General features: G+C 43.4%; 1 protein-coding gene across 6 annotated transcripts in view; it reads right to left on the bottom strand.

Annotated features, from left to right (window-relative positions):
* Nucleotides 1–485: 485 nt before the first annotated feature.
* Nucleotides 486–16,380, bottom strand: part of Grb10 (growth factor receptor bound protein 10) — a 121,078-nt gene continuing 105,183 nt past the window's right edge. For all 6 annotated transcript variants that reach the window (XM_057771519.1, XM_057771514.1, XM_057771516.1 and 3 more), the window contains 11 exons: nucleotides 15,960–16,075; nucleotides 15,181–15,249; nucleotides 14,736–14,873; nucleotides 14,046–14,156; nucleotides 13,297–13,395; nucleotides 3,920–3,997; nucleotides 3,249–3,365; nucleotides 2,488–2,554; nucleotides 2,214–2,301; nucleotides 1,280–1,373; nucleotides 486–1,008 (listed from right to left, as the gene is read on the bottom strand). In XM_057771519.1, coding sequence (XP_057627502.1) covers nucleotides 862–1,008; nucleotides 1,280–1,373; nucleotides 2,214–2,301; nucleotides 2,488–2,554; nucleotides 3,249–3,365; nucleotides 3,920–3,997; nucleotides 13,297–13,395; nucleotides 14,046–14,156; nucleotides 14,736–14,873; nucleotides 15,181–15,249; nucleotides 15,960–16,075 — 1,124 coding nt within the window. In that variant the 3' untranslated portion in view covers nucleotides 486–861. The remainder of the gene's footprint in view (nucleotides 1,009–1,279; nucleotides 1,374–2,213; nucleotides 2,302–2,487; nucleotides 2,555–3,248; nucleotides 3,366–3,919; nucleotides 3,998–13,296; nucleotides 13,396–14,045; nucleotides 14,157–14,735; nucleotides 14,874–15,180; nucleotides 15,250–15,959; nucleotides 16,076–16,380) is intronic.

Raw genomic sequence — 16,380 nt, 5'->3', positions numbered from 1 at the left:
TTAAAGCTGAGGTCATGCAGCTGTGCTGTGCTGGGGGAACAGCAAGTTTTCCAAAGTAACGAGGTCTCCTGCACTGTGGAGAACGAGATACACGAATAAGAAATGACCAAACACCAGCACAACAACAATGGTGACCAGACTGTGGGAGCTTGACTGAGTCCACAAAACATGCTTGGTGTCACCCACAGTCGACACCTTTGATTTGATATTTTGTTTTTTGTTTTTTTTTTTTTTAAAAAAAAAGCTTTTCAAGTATGATGGGGAGGACTGGGGTGTCCATAATGTAGGAGCCAAATCCACACTGTGGCAACCTGTGGTAAGCAGGATGCCCTCAACAAAACTTTGGGGACCCATTTTTTTTTTTCCAAGCTGAAATCTGCCAATTCAAAATTCTTTGTCTCATCTGGGTTGCAAAGCCACATCCCCTCCTACCATAGGCTGAGTACAACATTGACAACGAAGAAGGAGTGCAAAAAAGTGATACAAAAAAGTAAACATCGCGGTTTTAATTGTCAAGATTATTCCAGGGCAAGAGTTCATTTCCAATCATTTCTCTGCGGTTTTCACCCTACGTGGCCTAATCAAAAATCATCATTCCAGTTTCTTCCCACACTTGCACTGGATCTCAACCCTCCCCCAATTTAAATGGCTGACGCAGAGGGAGGTGGTCCTGCTTGATCCGCAGCGGCAAATCTTTGTGAAGTCCAAATAACTAATTGATGTTGGTCGGTTGGCACCGATCGAAAAGCCATGTTGTTCTGAGTCCTTGGGTGGGAGCAGGTGTGTGTTCTCTCCCTCATGCAGGCGTCTCCTCTCCGTTCCAGTGTTGCTGCCTCCAGCCTCCGAGAGAGGGCAAGGAGGTCACAAGGCCACGCGGATGCAGTGGTGTTTCAGCTTGCAGGGCAGAACACCTTTGTTGAGCTGGTAAAAGTCGACCAGCTGGATCAGGTCGGAGAACTTGGTGTTCCCATCATCCAGAGTGAAGAATGTCTGCCCATCATCCTCGCACTGCAGAGACATAGTAAATACTTGCCACGTTAGAGGAGGAGGTGACCTTGGGGGACAACCCATGGCCTGTGGTCAGGAGCCAATCTGCCTGCTCATGGTTTTGTTCCTGAGAGCCACACACACACACAAATGTGGCAAGGTAGGTCAGAAAACACGGTGGGTAGGGCCGTCTGCTACACTATCTATAGTTTGTTATATTCAAGTTGGAACTGCAACTTCCATTAGGAATGGAAGCAAAAAGAAGGACTGGTTTGAAGGGATCAGTACTTACGGGCAAGATCTGGAAGTTTTTAATCTTCTGGTGGTGGCACAGAGTCAGTACAAACGCCTTTGGATTACTCTGGCTGTCACGGAGCAGGAACAGCCTGTGGAATGGGAAACCAGCAACTGATTATTGATTTTTCTAAACCCAAGTGTATTTCCCATGTATGAGTACGCATGTATACACAGGCACATGGGCTAGACCTGCTGATAAAATGGGCTTACAGCCGTGACACCTTGGTGTGTGGGCACCTGAGAGGCTTTCAGTGGCAAAGCACCCAGAAGGTTGACAATGTCCTTTGACATAGGCAGGGAAACTACAAAGACGAAGGTGAAATGTTCTATGTTACAGGGTTAGAAAGTGCTCGCAGTCCAAAAGGAACATGCCAAAATTACCCAAACAAGAGAAGTTTTTCCTTAGAGAAGTGACCTAGTGAGTTTGCACCCTGTAGTCCAAAGTCTCTTGCTGACCCTGGTTACTCTGTGACAGCTATGACATGAGTGCTTGCAGGTCACCTTCTACAAGCATGATCAGTCACTGTGGTCAGTGGCTGCCACATCCGCTATGCACACAGGAGTGAAGCCAACCTCTGTTGCCTTGCCCAGCTTAGTAGAGACAACCTACTTGAGGTCTAAGTCATAACAACCTTAGTAAAAGCCAATTTTATAAAGTATATAAATAAAAAGGTGTTGGTGATTTCTTTTTTCTTTTTCTTTTTCTTTTTTTTACTATTTGTTTACTGCCTTAGAAAGAAAAAAAAAATAACTAGCCTTGTCCTTTTCTATTTGAGGGGTAAAGGGCACATCTGGATATATCCAGGACAGGAGAGTTCAGAGTCATCTCTGCCCTTAACTTGGCAAGGCCAGCATACTCTGAGTTGGCTTCTGCAGGGAACTGTGAGCACTCAGTAAGTCGAAGCTTCCATCAGTGGGAGTTTCCTTACCCGTCCACGAGACCTTGCTGCTTGATGATCCTGTGGGACTCCTCACGGGAGATACGTCCATGAAACCAATGCTGAGTTCTGTGAATCACTGTGGGGAAGATGGAGGCGGACAGAGGGTAAGACCTGGCTCCCCTGCAGACAGACCCCAAGAGCCAGCCAACTCCAGTCAACCTGGATCTCAGCTCTAGCAGCACCGTGCACAGCTCAGAGAGGTTCAGAGAGCAGGGCTCTTCTTTGCCTTTCCATCCAATACAAAGTGATTAGCAGTGCTTACCCGAATTCAGGGTAGAAGGATGAAGGGGGCTTTGGCTGCTTAGAATATTCATCCTTGTGCTTCGCTTCTGCAAAAGAGATGCCTACTTTAGCAAAGATAAGAGACTGATGTACCAAGTCATCCACTGCCCAGGACAGGATGATTGAGCAGTGTCCCCAAACACTCAGACTCTGATGGTACCACCTGACTATGGAGAATGAAGAGTTTCTTGGCCAAATTGGTAAAGCATATGCATTTTGGTGCAGTGAGGCATCAACGTGTTTCTTACTCTGACTACCCATGATGTAAATCCTGGAGAGTCAGCAGAGCAGCACAGGCTACTGCGTTAAACCCTGGCAGTTGTCAGAGCACTGTTCTCCAGGGTCCCTGTGCTGAAGACTTTTGCCCTTTTCCCACACTATGGTTGTAGGACTGGGAATGTCTCCGAAGCAGAGCCCTGGGCAGGTGTTCTGCACATGGTCTTTAAATTTCAGGGAAACCTGAGCTGGGAGATAATCTTCCCATCTGCAGATTCAGCACTGGAGCTTAGTGCGAGAACTGTTCCCTGCGGAGCCCTCCACAAACAGCCACTAGTAATTCATCAGCAGGAGCAGCTCAGGACAGAGTGGTGTGGAAGGCCGACAGCAGGGAGGGCTCCCGGGACAGCCACTTCCTGCACTTACTCCCATAACTCCCTCTCACCAGGACCAGAAGAGCCCTTCTGGCAAAACCTGGGTGTTTGTGTGTAACCAGTTTCACCCAGACTGGGGCTAGTGCCTTACCCGCCAGGCATGGCCCTCTTCCAGGGCAGCGCTCTGAGCTTCAGCCGGATTATCGATCACTCTTCCGGTCTGTCCAGAAAAATCCATTGCCACCAGAGAATTTTCAGAAACGCTGCGCTGTAAGACAAAGGCCACAGATACTAAGATACAAAGAAATCAGCCAGGGCAGCATGCTGGAGACCACCCCATGAAACAATCATAAAGACACTGGGAAGGGAGCTCTAGAGTTCCCTGTATCAGGCAGAAAACTCAAGTGATTTAAGTGGGACCAGGCTAAAAATGGCAAAAATGGCTTTGGGCTTGGTTTAAAAAGATGGGAAGGAAGGGAAGTTGGTTGATCTGTCCCCAACTCCTCACTGTAGACCATGCTTGGGGCAGTAGTTCAGGGAAGCAAACACTAGACTCTTCTATGACATGGCTTGCTCTCACTCGCTCCTGGGACTAAGTACCAGAGGACCTTGAAGATCACATTGGTAATATGTCTGTACTTTTAGACATCCTCACAAGAGAATGACTTCAGCATCCATGCGTCCCCTGACTTAAAGGAACAAAAGCCAATAGGCAAGACGGCTCCCTGAGAGCTGGAAGTGGCTGCTGATGTTTTTGCAACCGGTTAGGTATGCTACAATGAGGTTCCCATAGCTCTTGACTGTCGAAAGTCTTCTACTTACCACAGGGGTGTTGAAAGGAGAGAGCAAAGCCTTCCTCTGCTGAGGGATGCGATAGTTTTGGTACAGGAGCATTCCATACTGAAGAGGAAAGACTAGTGTCAGTACCATCACCCAAAAGCTCCCACAGCCCCAGCCCACAGCAAACCCCACAGCTGGGAGGGCAGTGTTGATACACAAGAGCCGACTACTCTCTGCCAAAGGCCCCCCATGAGCCTAACACGCTGTTCTGTTCTGCCTCAGAACTTGTGTCCTGGAAGAGAGGGGGCGCTGACTGGTCTGGGACTTGTTGGAGTGGGAAACAAACAGGGCAGCAACACATATCATGGTACCAAGGTCAAGAATCATTACCTTTCCTGATTTCTGCATGAGTCAAGTACTATATATACTAAGTGATCTACTTCATTGACTACTCCCCATTTTTATGATCTATACACAATCATTAGCCTCACTTTACTGATAATGGAACTGAAACACAAAGAAATGAAGCAAGTGATCCAAGGCCACGAGAAAGCAAGAATTCACGACTTAAGTGTACATAGCCACTTCTGATGCCAGTCTCCAGAAGACAGAGGTCTCACATGCTTTGGACAGCCCAAACAATACTCCCAAACTACTGATTCAAAACACCAAACTGGAAAGGAGAGAGCGAGAGAGAGAGCGAGAGAGAGAGCGAGAGCGAGAGCGAGAGAGAGAGAGAGAGAGAGAGAGAGAGAGAGAGAGAGAGAGAGAGAACAAGAGCGAGCACCAGGAAAAAGAAGGAACTTTTGGAAGTGGTCACATCATCTTCTTGTCCTTGTTTCACAGGAGACAAACCCTCTTGCAGCTCTTGGTCCTATAGTAAACACTCCTTCCTAAAGCACAAACATGTATCACAAGACAAAACTATTTCCCATGAGTGTAAGTGCACTCCTGTGAGAGGAGAAGACAGGGAAGACAAGTCAAGACAAAGGTTTGAAGTTAAAAACCACCAAGAATTCCCCCATATTGTTGAGAAGACACCAAGCTATAGAGTCAAGAATACATAAACCAGATGCATCATGAGAAAACTGCTAAAGACAAAAACAAAAACAGAGACAAGGAGAAAACATCAGTACCAAAACAGATAACTGACATTTTTATATAAATGATGAACTCCAAAGGACAGTGGAATGGTGAGGATGAAGAAGTAACTGCTACTAATGAGCTGTTCCTTTAATAAGAGAGGCAAAACTAAGAGTTTCTTTGGTCCACACTGCAAGGATTGATAAGAGCTGAGTTCTTTTAGTCCCACAGAGAAGAATGCATGTTTAGGGAAAAAATCATAGTGCAACTAAGCAGATGATTAAAATAAAAATTGGGTATATAAATCCCAGCAGCAGTGCACTTGAGGGGTTTAATATACAGAGAATGGTTATTCACAACAAGGACATTTCAGACGGCTGGTGGGAGAAATGGAGAAAGCTCTTATGTCAGCCTGACTGGTGAAAGGACTAAATTACACGGCTTTAGTAAGTCAAAAAGATGCATGTTGTGGCGCTGTGGTAGCCACTGGAAAACAGAAAATCAATGGATGAGAAACAGGCATACAGGGAAAACATGAATGGAGAGAGTTACTGTAAAAGAAAAGGGATGCAGACACTAATCAGATCAACTGTGGCAGCAACGCAAACATTAGACGAGTAAGACCTTAGGGCAGAGCGTCACTGGAAACAATAAACCGTGTTTCACCATGACACAGACCGAGAAGCCTGTCAGATGTAAACAACGTAAACTTCTGAGCACTTAGTAATGCATACACTTAAATTCAGTCATAAACGCATGGTTTGTATATAGTCCTTCCTGTCAGGGGAATTGGTTCTGGATGGAACACACTACAAATAACAAAACAGCTAGTATTTGCACAGAACCTATGTACCTTTTCCCACAGACTGCACTATAGTCTAGTGCCTTCTATCACTCTCTACCTTATCTTTTGAGGTGGAGCCTCTCTCACTGAACCTGGAGCTTGTCGTTTGGGCTAGAGTAGCTAGCAAGCAAGCCCCTGGGAACGGCCTGTCTCCCCGACTCCCCAGTACTGTCGTTATATGCATACCACCTCCTCAGCTCTTAATGTGCGTGCTGGGGCAACGAAACTCAGGTTCTTAGACTAGCACAGCAAAAACTTTACATACTGAGCCACCTCCCCAAGTCTAAAATATAATTTTATTAAAGAGCATTTCTCATCTATTTTGGCTGGTTCTGAGAATATGGAGCCTGTGGCTAGGCAAGGCCGACTGTAGACATACAAGTACATGCTTGTGTGTGGTCTCTGTGTGTATGTACACGTGTGGGGTGCTGTCCTCCTTAGTCATGTTTTGAGACAGGGTTTCCCATGGACCAACCAGTAGCCCCAGGAATCTTCCTTTTTCTTTCCCCAGCATTGGGGTTACACAAGCGTACTGCTTCATTGGCTGTTCCTGGTGATGGGGAATTGAATTCAGGTCCTTATGTTTTCATGACAAGGACTTTACAACTGAGCCATCTTGCTAGTCAAGCAAATATGGGTTTCTGTGTCTGTATAGATAATGGAGAGCTGAAAATAAGGGGTTAAGCTTGCATCAGCTTCTGAGAGATGACCTCTTAGTCATTAGAATGGCCTGTCTAATGTAAGTGCTTAACTGGTGGGGCCATGGGCCAGACCACAAAGCTTATGTTGAGTGTGATTCATGCTGGGCCTGGGACCATGCTAGGGACTAAGGCCAGCCACATAAGTGATAGGTCTATATGGCCAACAATGCATGGAAATTGGGGTACACAGTAAGGCTCAAGTGAGTTTCCCCAGTCAGTAATGCTCTGAGTGTGTTATCATACATTTTTGTTAGCAGATTCAAGTACGGTGTACCTGACTCCTCTCTTCTGGATTACTTTTAAGCCATTCACTCATATCTACTCCTTTCACTGTAACATTCCAGATAAGAGCTTTGCTGAATTTGTAGCCCTAGTTCATTAATGACGGGGAGGGAACTATAGAGGGTCTTCCAAACTTGCCTACCTGTCTCTCCCCATAACACACAGTGACACACCTAGTAAATCTAAAATCTACAGTGTTCTAAAATCAAATCTTTTGAGTAACAATATAGCGTCTCAAGTAGAAATCCAACATTTAATTTTGTGTGATAGATCAGTTAAAACCTAGGCAAGCATATAAAATTACATCATGCTGTATATAAAATATATGCATGAAACAAATGCATTTCATGTTTAGACATAGGTCCTATCCCCAGGTCATCTCATCATGTTTATGTAATATTCCTGTGTCACAAAATCCACAGTACTTCTTGTCCCAAGTATTTCTGAGAAGGGTCATTCAATCTGGAATGATCCAAATTTGGGAGTATATTACCCTTATATATATATTTTCCCTTTTAGTAACTTTGCTCTTTATTTGGCTCAACTTGAGTGTCTTTTTGAATATCTTCAAGGAGACACTTAGATTAGTGCCTTTAAGCTTTACTCCTTTTATTTCCTTTTTAAAAACATGCATTTAGCATTAAAAATTTTCCTCTCTTAGCTAGACAGTGGTGAAGTTCACCTTTAATTCCAGCATTTAGGAGACAGAAGCAGATAGATCTCTGTGAGTACGAGGCTAGCCTGGTCTATAGAACTAGTTCCAGGACAGCAAGGGCTGTTACACAGAGAAACCCTGTCTCAAAAAACCAAAAATTTGCCTCGGAAGTTCTACTGTAATTGTAACTTGTGGAACTTTTATAATTACTCATGTGACATATCTTTTGATTTTCTTTTATATTCTATCCTTGATCTATGAATTACTTTAAATACATCATCTCTGTAAGTAGGTATTATGCATAAAATTATACTTTATTTGCATGGTATTTTATTATTTTTATCTCAGTTACTAAGGAAGTACACTGTTTTCATATTTACTGTTTGTAGTTAAAAGACTATAAATTTACACTGTCTCTACTTAAAAAATACAAGAACCTACATGGTAGTACTTGAATTCACACAAAGTCTTGAAATTGTTAAACCATTAGCCATTTATGCACCAGCTGTCTATAGAGTTACTTTCTTTCATTTCCTTTTTTATTTTAGTTGACTGGGCTTTAAAGATACGTGTATAGTCCAATTAATGGTATTTCCTTTGTAATTCCTTCTATTGCTTCAGAAGCAAAAGAAAGTATGACCTAACAATGTTTCCTGCTTCACTGCAGTGTAGACTCTCACTTCCTATTCACATCAAATTAAAAGTGACTCTCCTCAACAGTAAAGGATTAAGGTAACAGTGGACTGTTTTGTTTCTTTGTATAGAGAGACAACAGCCATGTCTCCACATTCAGAACTTGCCATGAAGAAATGTCCTTCTGGGCTGATGCGATGCCTCAGTGAGTAAAGGTGCTTGTCACTAAGCCTGAATTTGGTCCCCAGAACCCACATGGTGGAAGGAGAGAACTGATTCCCCCAAGTTGTCCTCTGACCTCCACACACTGCCCACACACATTCCCCTAAAGAAACTAATTAATAAATTAACATAATAAAGAACCATAAGCATCAATAAAGTTCATAGGAGTTTAACATTACAAATGGGGTTGAGTTTGGGGATCTAATGAAAGGAATCCATTTGCTTTGTGAACCCATTGTGTATTGACAGATTCCCTTTATTACCTAGTTTTCATTCTGGCCATTAACCCTGGAAGACCCAACATGTTGAATAAAAGGACAGATCTCTCTCTAGTGACGCAGTGAGACGTGCAGGTTCTCAAGTGAGGTGGTAGGCAAGTTTACTGCTTTATGCAAATGCAAAGATAACAAAAAGGTTTAGCGTCGTGGTTGAAGAACGCTTCAAAGACCACAGCTCAACTCCAGGAATACAGGAAAACTTAAGAGGTTTTTTTTTTTGTTGTTTTTTTTTTTTTTTTTTTTTAACAGGAAGGGAGCTGTAATCGCATGGGAGCACACCCTGTTTAGCATAGATGTTAATGAAAAGGAATCTATTAAGTCCAACTAGGCTCAGTCTTCCTGCGGTCCTGTGATTTGATGGCCCATGTCCCTGGTTCAGAAGTGGCATACGCCATTATAGGCTTCAGCATCTAACTGGCGAAGTGAGACAGTACTCTTATCCTTTCTTCCAGCTATGGGAACCCAGGCTGTGGTTACTCCCTCTGCCAAGTTCTAACAGGCCAAGGGTAGGAGTAAGTCTTTGCTGTTACAAGCTGTTACTAAAACTGGGGGAAGGCCTGCCATCTATAATATTCTAATAAACTACATTTAAAAGAAAATCAGGCCTTTTTTTTTTCTGTTTGTCATACTGGGGAGTTACAGATTTTGCTGTGAAATGGGGAAGAATTCTGCTGTGAAAATCTTTGAGAAAATCTTTGATTTGACTTTTTTAGAAAAAGAATGCAAGGAAAAGCCTAAATCCAGAATGTTTACATTCCATATACGACAAAGAAATAAATTTGGGGCAGGTGGGGAAAAAAAAAGCCCCAATTGCCTAAGGTTTGACAACTGATTTATCAAATTAGATAACTAACGTTGACACACAAAAATTGACCCAAAGCTTCCATTTGGTCTCAATAATATTTTATAAAACAAAGGTTATTTTAACATCATTAGGTAATTAATTGTAACCGTAGGAAAAAACCACAATCTCGGACTGAAGGATCACAGATGGACCCGCTCTCACTATGAACACAACTGGCTTCCGGTCAGACTTGCCCCACACTGGTCTTGTGTGTTGCGTTTTTGCCATGAGCAGAAGCTGTCTCCTTCCAGTAACCAAGGACTCCTGTGTGGGACCCTAGGTCCACATCTCGGCATCTAAAGGAGAACCTGGGAGGGAATATTTGCACATGGGACATCTGGAGAGGAAAGGCCGAGAGCACGGGGACACCCCAGTCCTTTTGTGATTCCTGGTGTTATGCCCTCCCTGGCATGCCTATGCTTCACGAGGCGAGGTTTCTCTGACCTCGTCCCACCGAGTGCCATCTTTTGCCCTGTATGCCCTTCTCACTGCTGCCATGACTTTGATTCCTTTATTTAGCTGCTACCCAGTGCTGCAGTGAGTTTCTTCTTTGTCTCCAATGTGCTAGTCCTACTGTCAAAGTACTTTTGCAGAGGAGGCTCCTTGTGCCTCTTGGTGGTCTGCTGTCTTGCTGAACACGAACTTAATTGCCTTTTCAGGGTGGGGCAATTTAAACCAAAGCAACCACAATGACAGGCTCTTGTGCTGACATAGCAAGACATTTTGTGGAGGGAATTTTTACGTCAGTTTAAGAAACTTTTCTAAAAGGAGGGAGAACAGGAGAAGTAGGTAACTGTTACAACTTTCTAACACTCTGGCACAGTCCTTTGTCCAAGAAATGACTCAATGATGTGACAGAAAAGGATGCAGAGCACAACCCGACTCTATGTTCTGCACTGTCCACTAAGTAGATCGAATGCTGAGCACAGCAATGCCTTTAGCACTTAGATTTTCTTTCTTTTTCAAAGGAAAGCATATCTATGAAAGCACTTACAGATATAAGATCATCCTTGGTTAACTTTAAATAACAAAGTTTTCCTTCTTGAAGCCACAGGATCACAACGTTATATAAATTACTGTCTCAACACTGCTGGCACCAAGTCCATGTCCACTAATCAGAAATGGTAATGAGACAAGGCTAGGGAGGGTGGGAGGTGACTTCGCATGATGATTTAGGATTCCAGGGTCTCTATGTTCACCATGTGATAAAATAAGGAAACCTCTGTGTTGAATTCATTTTTTCCAGATGGAAAAATAAAGCCTATGTCTAGCAAGCAAAAGTGTCTGAGAGGATGAAGCTCAAGGCCCTGTTCTTGCATTACAGACCAAGACCTTAACACTAATTCTGAGAAGATACAGTCTGACATTTTGTTATCTGTGCTACACCAAGTCTGTAATCTTTAGTTCAAAGTCCCCAATTGGTGGCTTTTCCCAACAGCCCAACTCTGCATCACCAGGACACATGGAGGCCATAACGAAGCATGGCCTCAAAAAAAGAGAGAGAGTGCACATGGGTGCCAATCCCCGTTCAGGCAAGAGGATCAGTCAGGTCCTGCTTAAGTTACAGAGAAACCCTAAGCCCAGCCTGGGCAATCTACTGAGTGAGACTCTGCCTAAAAATGTGTACAAAGAAGCCTGAGGATAGACCTCATTGGTAGGTCTATCTAGCAAAAGATAGACAGACAGGTAGGAGGAATGGACAGAGGCAAATCCACACACAGAGCCAGAAGCACAAGTGGTAAACTGGCATTTTCAAGAGCCTTTATTATATCCTGAGGGCCTAGAAGTCCCTGTCCTCAATTAGGGTTTGGGATCATGGGTCCTGCCTCATCTCGCTTTCTACAGCCTGCTGCTCACATCTAAGAAGAGCCTTGGGGAAGTTATTAGGTATAAGAAACAGGTGAGGTTCTAGGTTTCCTATGGCTTGGAACTTCCTGTTCTGAAGGCAGTATGAGGCTGTACTGCCATGACCTGCCCAACCTTGTCTTCCAATTTTAACTAAGACAACTTCTACCAGGAGAATATATGGAGAGAAGAAACAGTTTGGGGTATGGTAGGCAACAATCACACAGCTGTCCACATCCTATGGTCTGCTTAGGAATGACAATGAGTTATGATAGAAGCAGAAAAAAATTCTACTATAACCTCATTGGAGACTGGCTACTCCTAAGTATGGCACTGCCTCCTGCAAGAAGTGCCCTTCAAGATGCATCCCGAGACCTTTGGAGTCTGTGGATCACTGGATCAAATGATACCTGCAAGTAGCTGGGGCACTAGAACTCAATGCAGAATCAAATCTATCCCAAATACCGGGGAGGCTGAGACAGAAAGATATTTTGAGTTTGAGGCCAGCATGGGCCACATACAAACCCTGTATCAAAACAACAAACCAAACCAAAACAAAACAGGAAGTGGACATGCAACTGCCCAGGGCTCTCGGGGAGGGCAGCAAAGCACAGTACTTAGGAAGTGAGCTCAGGAGCCAGAATGCTGCTCTCAACCTGGCTCTGCTACACCCCAGCGGCCATCCCTCCAGCCTCAGTGTTGTTACCTGTGAATGAGACAATCATGACACAAAGCGCTGTGAGGAGAATATGAGGTTGGGCGCAGAGGCACGGACGTTCAGAACAGGCTAATGGTGTCATGTTAGCATTACCATGGTGTCAGATCTCCTGATTTGCACTCAGTGGGTGCTGTCCCAGTCACTTCTGCCTGAGATTAGCTATGTCACAGTACCTTAAAACTGGAGCCTACTGATTGGATTATGTATCACCATAATAAAATAATAAAATACATTGTTTTATAGTGTACAATACCATTTTTCTATTTCTTTTGTTGCCATCTTAAAAAAGATACACATTGCCGGGTGGTGGTGGCGCACGCCTTTAATCCCAGCACTCGGGAGGCAGAGGCAGGCGGATTCTGTGAGTTCGAGGCCAGCCTGGTCTACAAGAGCTAGTTCCAGGACAGGAACCAAAAAGCTACGGAGAAACCCTGTCTCGAAAATAAAAAAAAAAAATAAAAAAAAATAAAACAAAAACAAACAAACAAAAAAAAGATACACATTTTCAGGTAAAAAAAAAAAAATCACAGACGTATAGAGAAATACAAAGGTTCGTGTCTAGCATCTGTCCCTACTTGCATAGTGGGGTTATCTCTCAGCAACCTTTCTTTTTCCTGTACCGAAGAGTCAAAAACATATTTTGACTTTGCCTCTTTCTCCTACCAAAAAATGGAGGACATCCTAATATTGATATACACTTGGTTTTTAACTAGTAGTTTTTCTAAAACAGAGACCATTCATTATTAATTTTTTTTAAAAAAAGAAAGGGTCTCTGTATAAAGTCTCAACAATCTTCCTGCCTCCACTTCCAATTGCTGGTATTCTAGGCATGTGCACCACACCTAGAAATCTCATTATTTTAACATATAAAAAGTATTCCTTTCATGGCTGGCTTACATTCCGTTACTTTGATGATAGCTTACATTCCGTTACTTTGATGATAGACTTTACATTGGCTTAGAACTGAGGATTGTCTACTGTGGGGTATTTTTTTAATTCTGGATGCCCAGAGGACATTTGGAAACATCTAGAGGGATTTTTGGCTGCCTCCACTGATTGGGGGCACCTTGTGGGCAGAGATCTATAATGCACAGGGCTCCCCTTTTAGCTAACAAAGAATACATTTCCACAAACACTTGACAGTGCTCAGTTAGGAAATCTGGCTCTGAGACCTTAAGTAGAAGAATGTATAGCTACACTTGATACGTCAATTCTGACTTAATGGTAGAAACAACATAGTGTTTTTGTGCCAGGATGGACCCACGTCCAGTTGTTCTGCGTGAGAAGCAGCCACCGCAGCCTTGGGTCACATACCTTGAGGAGTCTGAAGGCTGTCATCCAGCAAGTACGGATCTGCTCATCCTCAGCACAGAGCAGACGCAGCTCCTTCATCTCAATTTTTGCTTTGTTTGGCTAGAGGAGAAATGAAAACCCCACCAGTGCAAAAGTGAGCAAGTATACACCCAGTGTAGTGAGTGATAAATCAACACCGCCACAGTCTCGGCAAGAGGAAAAGAACAAGGCTTGGCCAAGGAGTGTGTGTATTATGTACAATGGTGTGTGAGGATTTATACAAATGCATGTTTGTGCCTATGTACATGAGTACATGTCCACATCTGTGTGTTTTGACTACAGGCGCGCACACATACACACACACACACACACACACACACACACATCCATGTGCAGTGCTCCCATATACACACACAGAGGGTCGTCAGTATTGCGGTCAGTCCTCACGACCAGACGCCCACACAGACAGTGTCAGTTCATTTAGTGGCTACAGATAATCAGGTGTCAGGTCAGGAGTTGCTTTTCTTAACAAGCCATTGCTTCTCCTTACTACGACCAGGTAAAAGCTGCACCCAGGAGGCCAACAGCTACCTGGCCTTAAGTTACCAAGTCCACTGAGTACTCCCTAGAGCATGGACTATTCTAAAACTACCCAATCCTAAGCACACAGTAAAACCAGTATAAAAACTACGTCAGCATCCAGATAGTGGGCAGAAGAATCCTCTGCATGGTTCCCAGCCGCAGCCTAAGGGCAGCATCCCGTGGAGTACCTTGATGCACATCCCATGGTCATTGGGTGCATTGTACTGCTTCTTTCCAGCAATCAGGTAGAAGATGCTGCTTTCCTCCAGGTCAGCCAGCAGCTGCAGGTGTCTGGGTTCCTGCAAACAGCAGTCAAGCCAAGTGTGGGGTCACATTTTTAGTCTATCATGCTAAAAGCTCATTTTAAAGTCTGCAGTCACTTTGCAACTCTCATCTTTCCACTGGTCATACACATGAAACTTAAATGACAGCATGTAATCCTAACAGTGACATAAGCTAAAAATGTCAGCTACATGTTGTAATGGATTCACTTTATTTTATATCAACTATGTAGTTTTTAAATTTGCTCCAGCAGAGACAAAACCCTATTTTGCTCCTGAATACAGGACAACAATTCAGCATCTATCCTACGGCCAGCCTGGAACCGAGTTCAAAATTAAGAAAACCAAATATATCCCTGCACTGACTGAATCAGCCAGGAGGGTCTAGGCTCAACCCAGCAGGGATCCATGCCTGGGTACCCCAGAGGTGCAGGACTGATGGGATGAAGGAGCTCGGTGTGTGCTGATCCCTTTGTGTACTGCTCACCAGTAAGTTATCACTAGCATAAAAGAGGTTCTGGTGCATTTAAAAATTAAGCCCACATTCACAGTAAGCATACCTAGAACAGGAAGAAATGAAATATTTTAAAACTTTACCTTTGAAGTCCCCTTGGTGGAGTAATAGAGGCCAGATCTGCGCAGGCACACATACAGTTTCTTCCAAGACTTTCTTCCAAGCTCCTTCACCTGCAGGAACCCTTGAATCTCAGGGCAGCTGCTGGAGTTCAGAAAATTCTATGGAGGAACAAATTTTTAAAATTAGGGAATATACACACAAAATAATGAAAGCAGTTATATCATTATATATAGCTGACATTTCATGAATACTTTGGGGGTGGGGTGTTAGGCAAAATTTTCTTCCTTCAAACTTCTTGAAATCTCAGCAAAATTAGTATTGAAACAGAGATAAGCAAATGGCTCTCACAAGGGGGTGGACATAATGTCACAAGTTTCCTTAGAAGATGGAGGATTTCAAGAATCCGTTCCTTATTTCAAATTTGCAACAAGTCTATTTCAGTAAGAAGTCAGTTTTGCTTAGTACCTGCAGAAGCTGGGCCTGACTGCCATTGGACTGCTGGCACCAAGTGACCATCTGATCCGGGAAGAAGTTCTGAGAGAGAGGGGGGAAAATAAGCTTACCATACACAGCACACCTGCCAATGTTAAAAATTCTTCAGGTATGATCACAATCATTTGTATGTTAAACAACAGCCCTTCTCATTCTTTTATCAAAACCTGCACAACACCAGTACCAAAAGAAAATCACAACCACAAAATAAATAACAACAAAGTGACTGCAGTTGTACAAAAAGCTTACTGGGCTGAATTACCCAGAACTCATTACTTTTCTTTCTTTTCACTAAACCAGTGGAATTATCACAATCGCAAGTGATCTCCCTGAGCTGACTGTCAGTCTCCCTGGTGACTCAGGACAAAACCAAAGGCTCAGATGTCACGAAATACACTTTGCTACTATGTCACATGACTGCCCCCCCAAAAAAAAGAAATGGGGGGAAAAAACCCCAACAAAACACCAAGGAGTTGATGTCAATCACTGATTGCTGTTCATTCCAACATACAATCAAGAAAGTATCTGGTATTTGCAATGATTAATGAGTAGTTCTTCTGCTGAATATTGGATCAATATGTTCCAGTGTGACCATCTCTACTCTCTGAGGAAGGAGATAGTTTCCTTCACCAGTCTTAATGACTTCTAGTTATGATGGCATTGTACGTGAGGTCTCTTTCACTAAGTAGCATTCTATTCAACCCAAGTACAAATTCCAAGAGCCACAATGTTAACCCCAAAAGGAGACTTACCACTGGATTCTTAAAGAACTCGTACTTTGCATAATTCTTTCTGAATAAGAATTTGCTTTCACTTGGCATGGTACTCTCCACTTGGACCACAATCTCATGGTCCTCCAGGCACCTCTCTGTGGGGAGAAACATGACACACGTGAGCTGAGACAGAAACTTCAGGGCAATTTTACAAGGCCGAAACCTGTTCTTTAAGCACTGAGAATGAAGAGTATGTCAGGAATGACACTAAATTTAAGCCTTTTTTTTACCATGCTGACGGATATCTAAAAGAGGTCTTAAAATCCAATAAAATGCAAAATTCAGGTTAGTACTGGCAAGTATATATTTCTTTTGCACTTGGAATCAACACAACATTAATGAGAGGGGCACAAATGATTTTCCCCCCATGCTACAAAATTTCAACTCTTGCAGCAAATTA

The sequence above is a fragment of the Chionomys nivalis genome, chromosome 6 (assembly GCF_950005125.1).
Source record: "Chionomys nivalis chromosome 6, mChiNiv1.1, whole genome shotgun sequence".
Taxonomy (NCBI): Eukaryota; Metazoa; Chordata; class Mammalia; order Rodentia; family Cricetidae; genus Chionomys; species Chionomys nivalis.
The sequence above is the reverse complement of the archived record's forward strand: the minus strand, read 5'-3'. Positions and strand labels throughout refer to the sequence as shown.